Genomic DNA, 9,691 nt, shown 5'->3' with positions numbered 1-9,691 from the left:
AAGTGATAGGATGTATATAAGCAATGTGCAAGTACCGCGTATAGAGCAAATCGTCCAGTGGTACTCAGGTAACACTGACAACATCTACGGTTAAATCGGGTCCATACTGAATGTAATGTAACAAAACATGTTCTCAGTATTTGATTGTCTTCCCATGTGGTGATACATTGCATTCACAGTGAAACACATCAAATTAATTGACATACACATGGCTAACATTGATAAAGTTAGTCTGTCAAATATAAATATATTTGCGTCGATACATGAAATAAAATGAGCAGTGTGAGCAGTTCATGGCATGTTTTGCATATTTTAAAGGATGTATTCGAAATGACTTGGTCAATCATAAACAATATCAAATTATAATCAAATAGGTACATTTTACAATGTAAAGTAGCTAAAATTAAAGAGTAACTAATAAAACATGCAATTTGTAAATATGTCAAGTTAAAGAAGAATCACATCAAACTGAGCATTTCTATTTCTTAACTGAAATGACTGATATACACAGATGCATTCGGTTTGTAGTATGCTTTTATTTTTGATTGACTGAACAGTTTATGGAGCCATTTACGTAGAGGGTCATTGAACGATACTATCGAACTATATAATATTTTCTTCGCTTAACATGTATGCATCTAAAATTTCACAAATAAGATCTACACACTCTTACGTTCAATTTAATACTTAAGTTTTAAAATGAAAATAAGCATAGTACAGGAAGGCATTGACTTGAATAATCATTCCTCATACTTTGAATTTATCAATGACATTTTGTCTATAAACATACAAAAATAGCGTTATATTATTGACACCCTGGTTTAGCAAAACATGGTAAAGTCCTTAGTAGATTATGCTTGTGTTGATACACATTGCCAAATTTGAACATCATAGGCTTGTTTTAATAGTTTGTAGTTTTATCCTATAAATCGTGGAATATTTACGTGAGCATTGATATCTTTAAACAAAAATCGTCCATTTTAGCTTTAATACAATATAAAAAATTGGATGCATTCGATCGCCGTCCGTTTGTATGTATCCCAGACTACAGGTCGATACAGTATCATGTGATTAATTAGTCTATCGAAAAGCTCTCTGACCGGGTGTAATAATTGCAAATGTATTCTTTTCAAACGAATTACATGTATTGCTTGCATGTCTAGCGAGTGTTGTTTTTGCTTGCAGGAATGCACCATCTGTTTGTATACCTACCCTAGATCAAACTTATAAATTCTACAACAATTGTAAAACAAATCAAGTACAATCGATATCATATTTATTTTTTAAAACACGCCCATACAAACAATACAGCATAAATAATAAAAAATAGCAAATACAACACTATATCAATAACTCTTTTTGGCACAATGATACGCAACAGTGTGCTTTTGCCGATGGGGGGAGGACCCATAGGAAACCAACTTGTCCGGTTAGGTGACCACATACTAATCCATCATGCTACTCAGTGACACTGTTTAAATTCTTTCACTATCTATATTGTAATCATCATTTTAATTCGTAAACCATCTGGAATTCTGCCAACGTTTGTTCTTTTCTTTTCTAAATTAATCTTTAAAGTCTAATACAATACTCAGTGATTAATAAGCTAGAATGAAATTCTTCCGCCGAATGAGCAAACACACACTAGGTCGTCAGTACAAATTAGCCAAAAATCGGTAGCATGATAATTCCAATGCCGTGTAAATGTAAAATATCTTCAAAGTCATTGACATACATGGACAAATGAATAATGGCAAGAATTATTCGCTCATCTATAGTTAAACTTAATTGCATCATAATTATGCCCTATTGTTTCTGCTGCCTGGAAGTAAAAGTACATGTTATAGTTATTTGATTATTCATACAATTAAATAATGAATTCGGGTAAATTATACAAAATATGCCCTATTCTGTGTATTATGATGTGTTGATTTAAAATATTTAAATCAAAAGCAATAATTTCGGATGACATAATGCAATAAAAAATAAAAATAAAATATTTAAGATGTGGTAGTCTATTGATGAAATGTTCGTCTCTCCCATAATGTCGCAGAATCAGACAAAAATTGACATCAAGCTTTTAACCAAGGAAATAGAATTGAGAGTGATTCATATCAGGGAGAAATGTCTTCACCATCTGCTTATGTGTAAGCAGTCACAATACACCGTCTTATTTTAAGTGCTTTTACAAGCAAGAAGCTGTCAGGTCGCGAATCGGCAGACTACTCTTTCCGAGAGGTTCAATAACCTTCCATAAACTCTTGCTCTTTAAAGGTTCATGTTGATCCATGATTAGGATTGCTTTCTTCATCTTTTTTTATCTTTTCATCAACTATATTACTGGTTCGTACTCCTATACCGTAAAAATATCTGTTTCTTTTTAACTACAGAACTGGCGACCCTCTCCATGAATTGTAGAAAGCGGAATGCTTTCGCCTTATTGTACATGCAAATGAGTCCGCTCCACTTCCTCTTTTTACTAGAAAATCCTTTTTGTTTATTGTTGGATAGTTTGAAGATTCAAAAGTTCTGTCTGCTGTCAATTTTCGAACCCATCCCTTGCTGGTAAATACCGTGTAAACATGGCCCCTTTCGAGACATGGGCATATGTATGGTAGAGATAGCTGGAATTTCTTGTTGACAAATGCATCAGGCTGGATAAGTGTTATATGAAGAGTTGACCCATCATTAGTAATATTTACGCCGTCAAGATAAATGTCCAGCTCTGTAAGAAATTAAAAAGGTACACATTTGAATATTTTTCACACTCTTTTTGTCCAAAATGTCTCAACTATAAATATCTACAGAAAGATAACTTTAAATGCGAACAATACTTGTAATTTAATATGACTAATCCGAGATAAAAAATGATAATCTTGGCTTATGATTTATATAACTATTTTACTAAAACCGATCAATGAACCGATTGTTTTGTATTACAAAACATTACTTTTCTGATTATCCAAGCAAGGATGCTGTGAGCAAATATATTATAAACAATCATACCAAATAGTTTTCTGCAGACTCTACGTTGTTTCTGTTCTCTATCGAAACATTCTGTAAATGGGCATTTTTCTAATGGGCTTCTCCCTGTAGTTTCACTTGCTATGTTTTGATTCCCACCCAACCTTTTTTGTCTTGTCGGATTGGTGTTAAATGTATGTCTCAGATGTGTCAAAAGACACTCCTAGATTGAAAGCAAAAATAGATATTTAATAGATTGAACATTTATAAGTATATATATCAATATATTTTACAGTTAAACTGCATAAATATCCGCATTAACTTCTATGCATAACATTTAAAACCTAAAAGGTTAGCACGAGAATGCATAAACACATATAGGAATACATAAAATATATATGTCTAAACCGTATTCAAATTTCTTTTAATAAGTCACACGCTTATTCAAAATCATGAAAGACAGATGTATAATAAACATACATTTTGAGTGATAAACCTTTTACAACTTACTAAATAATGCATTTATGGAAATTACTAATTACTGATAACTGTAACCGTGTATTCAATAGAAAACGCAAAAATGAATAAAATGATTGGTGAATGCTTAAAGATTTGCTATGATCTACTATAGTTTCATAAGGTAGAAACACCGTGTTTTCTGCCCATTTATTTTTGTGTGTGTCTCTCTACAAGCGTCTAGTAATACATTCGCTGCTCCATGTAGGCTTTACTCTTGCTTCCATTTTATGTACAACCAGTAGGCCATTTTATCATCATTGACCCTGATCAAACTACGGTTATACGACTAAATTATGGAGTTTTTATGTTTACTTCAAACTTCGATCAATATCATTCACTTACAACTGGAGGATTTAGTTCGTTGTAGGTTGTCCATGCATGGTCTATCTTGCAACACCCGTAGTGAGAAGGATATTTCTTCCTTACAATGTTGTTTCTACAACACAATTCCTCGGCTCTGTCGATGACCTTATTTTCACAACAGTCTTCGGCCATCAGAATGTAAGGTGTATCTGAAAGCATTTAACGTATTAATGGAATGTTATAAAACATTGGTTCAAGTAAGCATGTCTGTGTGTTTGGTTCCGCAGAGACGACCGGTATATGCTACTCCCGAATATCTACAGTATCTATAGATTGTTTGACTATCGAGCATGTCCCTGTTGTTATCATTCTAATTTTGTAAATAAGAAACATTTAAAGTGATGCTCTTATTCAAAATCAATACATACACATGTATAACAAACATAGATTTTGAGTGATAAACCTTCAACTACTTACTATATAATGCATATTTGGAAAATATTAATAGCTGATAACACGATTGAAACCATTTAATAGTTGAACACGCAAAAATATTAAATGATTGGTGAGAGCTTAAATATTTACTGTGATCTACTATCGTCTGATAATGTAGAAATACCGTATTTTCTGCATCTTTATTTCAAATTTAACTCGGTATCCTGTATATGAATCGTTATGTTTGACATTTATTCATCCTTTTTGGTATAATAAACATTTGTATTACTTGTGGTAAATCCTATTTAGGAATAAGAGTGCATCTTTAAACCCGACTAGATTTAAAGTTGGCCCTATGAACAATTTAATGAATATATACCATTAACACAGTATTAATATTAACGTCGTTGATATAATCTGTAAATATAGAAATTTTATTAAATTCTTACGTCCGTTGCAACAGCCCGTATCACTGTTGAGAATAACTTTGTTGCAGCATGATTGGCTTGTGTAGTTATACATCTTTGTCCCACAACATTCCATCGTATTCCAGTCGCTCTTTCCTACGTGATGGATAACACCGTCACAGCAGTAGATGTCACTAAATGGACTTGATGTTGTGATAAAAGCTGAAATCAGGTAGTATGCTTAATATTGATAACTGTTATGTAAAGGACCATTGGCGAATATATATGTGAGATATTTATCGAGAAATGTGAAATTTAACAGCATAAACAAATCATCAGGCTCCATTTTTTTAAACTTCTTAAGCTTAACAGGCTTACGAAGCTGATTTCAATTAGACAAAATAGATACTTATAATTGAATGAAAAAATGCTTTATTGTGATTATCATAACGATATTTACTATATTACATCTAAACACTCTTAAAGAATTAAATATAACGCATATCATAGGAAATCAATAGCAGTGAACTTAGCTTAATCCCATTATATGGAACTTAAGAAGTTTCGAGATATTTGGGCCAGATGATAATTTGAATGAATATGTTTATGTGATTGTATTAAGGTCCTACCGCATACTTCTACATAGAGATTGCAATCTGCAGCCACCATATTATTTATTGTAAAACAATATATAATTGAGCGCAGGTTAAAGATTAAGTTTCAAAATTTAAATAAGCTTAGAGTGCTGTTTATCAGCCGAACTCCTTGTTTTAAATATTTTTTTATGACATGCAAGAATGGAAGATTAGATAGATTGATCTCACGATACGCTCGTTGATAGAATGGTTTTATTAAAATAATATAATTATAATATTTCTTCTATTCGAAAGAAACGACATGAAACATTTTTGCCACGATCAGTTCACTATGTCATTTGTTTGGCCTAACCAGCTGAGAAAAAAATGAGTTTATTTACATAACTCCGTATGTTTCATACCTTCAAAAATGTACATTATTGGAACGTCCTGGTGAATAGAACTAAACGATAACTTGGGTTTGAATTTAAAACGGATCAATTTCCAATTCCTCCCCCTCAACTATTTCTTTCCTGTTAATATAGAAGTAGAGGTTGAGTATAATATACCAACATGTTCTATTTCAAACAGAATGCTTTCTTGTGGGTGTACCACCTAATCCCCCTAATCATCCAGTTCTTCGCGCATTCCTAATCACGTGAAGGGAGAAAGGGATGCACGTCCAAAACGGCTACCCCCTCCTGCCAAACAATTGCCTTTTAGACATAGGACACCTGTCGAAGCCCTGCGTTTATTAATGCTTACCGTTCCCACACATTGTAATGCCTTTCTGGACAACAATATCAGTGCCATTCTCTAAACGTAACAGTTGCATTTGATAGGAATTATAAACGTCATCATCGTGACAAAAATATGGCCCTGGTCCTGGTTTTTCTAAAATCAAACCTGAAATAGCCAATAGGAAGGTATTGTTTAATTCCTAACAAAAAAACCCTAAGATACTTCGATTTGTTTAGTTTTATTCTGTTTGTCCGAAAAAGCTTTTTTAATTTTTCAACAAGTATGTCATACGTGATAAAAAAGGTAACTACAATGACCATGTTAAGGGATTTTAGTTAAGACCTAACAAACTCTAAACGAGAGACATAAAACATCACAAACTAAACAGAAATGCCACACACGCATCTTCAAACATCGGTATTAATAAATATTTGGCGAATGCCTTTAAGAGGTTTGAGAAACATAAATTTGCTAGGAACTTGCACTTACCGGTTTGTTTGCAGCAAACATAGCTGCTTGTGTCATAACCTGTTTTTCGTCCGTTTGGTCCTGTGCATTGAAGTAATCTAGGTCGTCTCGCATTCCTATCTATCAGTGTCGTTCCGTGGCACACTTGAGCTGTTCTAACCTTGCGATCAACCACAACACCACTGCAACACGCTTGGCGTTTGTGCGTGTATATACGCTCCTGTTCACCATGGCAACATCCTTTAACTTAAAAATAAATGACATCATCCTAAATAAGCCGAAATGGATTCGCGTTCTTATTCTTGTTGCGTACTATACGTAGTTAGTTTGATTATTGAAAGTGCAGCCCTGAACGGTTACAAATTATCTTAAGAACCTAGTTTAAGCCTTCTTTAAGTGCCCCCTCCGCCCCCCCCCAAAAAAAAAAAAATCAAAAAAAAGATCTGTGTATTTGTACACAACCTCTGTTTATTGATCTTAATCTTATTGCCTAATTGGCTTAAAAGATCTCAAATCTGAGTATCCTGCTGTGCAGTTTTCCATGTATTATTATAAAAATGGACCCTAAATGGCCCTGAGCCAATAAACAAATACACAGAAATTGGCCCTTACTGTGACACAAGTGTAATTAGAAGGAGATGCACAGCAGGGGATTATCATGCCAAACATTCCTTAAACTAGGCCTTTAACTGACACTGGGAGAAATTCTTACTGTCATATTTGTTCTTTGCATGAAACTGGCCAAAACAGCAGAAGAAGTCTTTCGAGTATTCCCTTTCCACAATTGTTCTTTTTTCCAATCGACTTCCACAAACAACCATAACAGTTTTGTCAAAAACCATGTCTGTGAAAAACAAAAATATATCTCGTAGATATCAGGTTATACTTCGAGTTTACATACTAGTTCCAATATCATCATCATCATCATCAACAACAAAAACAACAACAAAAAACAACAACAATATTTACAACCGCAACAACTACAACGATAAGCAATACACCATAAAATGGTGTTGGTATAATTTGAAAGTAACAAGTATTGTTCCTCACCTTGAAAGCATCCTAACTCGTGTCCTTCTTCAAACCTTCTATGAGGTTTTTGTCCGCAGCATATTTCTTTATTTGTATCTATTTGTCTTATACCACAAACTTGAAAAAGAGAATGAGCACCACTTAGACCGTATTACCATATCTACATTAGCAATTGATATTTATTTATATATGAAACAGTAAATTAAAAAAAAAACACACACACAAAAAACAACGTTTTATACAATTTTAAATAATATTCAGTCATTTATTCACGTTATTTCGCGATAACTTAACTTTTATATAATAATTAAAATTCTCACCAGTCGCACTTTTTACCGTTCCAACGTATACTACAATCCTGAAATATAAATCATCTCATTTGTCATATCACCTTTCATGCTAAATATTCGCTTTGCATTTTAAAGTCTGTCTCACGACAGAGTTTTTAAAGTACACTATACTGAATTTGTTTTGAAGTATGTATCGGGTATCAAATACTAGATTTGATCTAGTTTCTCAATATTTACATTCACACGCAAGTTACTCAGGCGTCTAATATCATGTTTACACTGATGGTTTGTGATCTTTATGGATTACTTGTTTGAAGAGATAACTCATTTAAATATGCTCACATTATAGTGCAAGGTTTTATTGAAATTGTTTCAGTTTAATAGTTTTAACCTAATACGAATAGGGCACGCTTAAATATAATTCTTACATGATACTGGATAGTATTTGTGGTTATAAAAATCAAAAGGGAACCCAGTTATTATTCATATTTATAAATACATGTCACTGGATAACCTAGGCGGAAGCATTAGTTTTAAAGGTATACTATACATGTGTAAAGAAAATACTGTAAATGTGCATTGTTAACTTGTTCGTATTGTTACTATTGTTAGTGCTTTCATTCCATATCAAGTGACACGTTCCGAAGCTAATTTCAGTTAAGGTAATACTAGGGATTGGTTGCACACTAGTAGCGTTATCACTATTTGCACACTGATCAATTACCTTAGCGCTTCAGAAAATTACAGGGGAATAACTCTGATCATAAACATCTTAAAGGTACTACTGAAACATGACCGTTTTTCTTTAAGGTTACACATAAGTGAGTGTAGACTACTTATGTCACGGGATCAAAACCAAAGGTGAATGAGCATACCTAGACAATACTAACGTAAAACTTATCGGACTAAGATGGCAATATCTATTAATTGAAAGCGTAAACACTGGTTGATATATACACTCATGAATTTATTAATTTTCTATTTCAATCGATCGTAATATTTCTTTATTCGAATACTTTGAATTGAATCAGTTTATACAAAATGACCGCTTTTTACACTGTATGCACTTATTAGTGATGTACTGACAACTTTAAATTAGATATACCTAGAATGCATAGTACATCAGTTTTAAATTAAATCAAATTTAGCTTAAAATACCATAAATTTGAATTGAAAAATAGTGCATTTGATATTTGGGCATTAACAGAAAAGAGTAAAAAGTAGGATTTTACTTTTAGAAAACACATATAACCACTAGATTTTACTTACAAAAGTGCAGCTCGAAGCATCTCCATAGCGGTATTCACTAACTCAGCTGTGTGGTACCTGCAGTGAAATTGATGGAATTACTATAAAATAGTGTAGTATTTTCACGTTCATCCAATGTTGAAATCATATTGATTTAAAAAATAAAATCGTTTTCCATGAGGTGTTATTTCGTTTGATATATCTTTCAGATGATTTATAAATATCCTTTTTTACTTCTGATTACATTCCATCTATGAATTAAGAATGATTTAAGCTTCATAGTGACCTGTAACCGAAATGATTTATACGGTAACAAATTACTTTTCGTTTTTTCGATACCTAATTACTAACGATATTGCCGGTGTTTAAATTATCACTGTCCTGGAATGAGAGTTTTCCAAATCCTTTTTTATATTACTGTTGTATTGTGTTCTATGGCAAATATAAGAACATTTATAGTAGCTACTTTCTGTTTAATTGTATGTCGGTCTGTCAAGCTTTATAATTGGAAATGGGGGATTTTTTATGACAGCTTCTTTTAAAATATAAACTTTCGGAATCCCAGTATTCAGGTGTTTTTCGAACACACCCTGCCACGTGCTTGACACATGTATGACACAATCGGACTTCCCATGAGCTAAAAATAGAATTAAGTTGTGCCTAAGATGGAACAAAAAGAATGTCACTCATGTGTGCTTCGACATGTACA

General features: G+C 32.9%; 1 protein-coding gene across 3 annotated transcripts; it reads right to left on the bottom strand.

The window, feature by feature from the left end:
* Window positions 1-1,269: 1,269 nt before the first annotated feature.
* On the bottom strand, window positions 1,270-9,464 carry LOC128245375 (uncharacterized). Of its 3 annotated transcripts, none has more exons than XM_052963514.1 (11): window positions 9,322-9,464; window positions 9,004-9,060; window positions 7,765-7,802; window positions 7,463-7,561; window positions 7,125-7,256; window positions 6,434-6,658; window positions 5,969-6,109; window positions 4,671-4,850; window positions 3,826-3,995; window positions 3,007-3,187; window positions 1,270-2,725 (listed from the first exon to the last, which is right to left on the bottom strand). In XM_052963514.1, exons 2-11 carry the CDS (start codon window positions 9,027-9,029, stop codon window positions 2,385-2,387), a joined length of 1,533 nt encoding a protein of 510 aa, XP_052819474.1. In that variant the 5' UTR covers window positions 9,030-9,060; window positions 9,322-9,464; the 3' UTR covers window positions 1,270-2,384. The 3 variants fall into 3 exon arrangements, with proteins under 3 accessions (XP_052819474.1, XP_052819475.1, XP_052819476.1); XM_052963515.1 differs by having other exon boundaries at window positions 9,304-9,455; XM_052963516.1 differs by having other exon boundaries at window positions 9,334-9,430.
* Window positions 9,465-9,691: the final 227 nt, after the last annotated feature.

The sequence above is a fragment of the Mya arenaria genome, chromosome 9, assembly GCF_026914265.1.
Source record: "Mya arenaria isolate MELC-2E11 chromosome 9, ASM2691426v1".
In the NCBI taxonomy this organism is placed as follows: Eukaryota; Metazoa; Mollusca; class Bivalvia; order Myida; family Myidae; genus Mya; species Mya arenaria.
This window is presented reverse-complemented; position numbering and strand designations above follow the sequence as displayed.

Bases quoted from the DNA above. Each gene is read 5' to 3' on its own strand.
- LOC128245375 (XM_052963514.1), bottom strand. From the start codon at position 9,029: ATGGAGATGCTTCGAGCTGCACTTTT. The intron at 6,659-7,124 runs GTAAGAATTTCT...TTTATTTTTAAG, and splicing joins TGCAAAGAACAAATATGACA to TTAAAGGATGTTGCCATGGT. The intron at 4,851-5,968 runs GTAAGCATTAAT...ACCTGATTTCAG, and splicing joins CATTACAATGTGTGGGAACG to CTTTTATCACAACATCAAGT.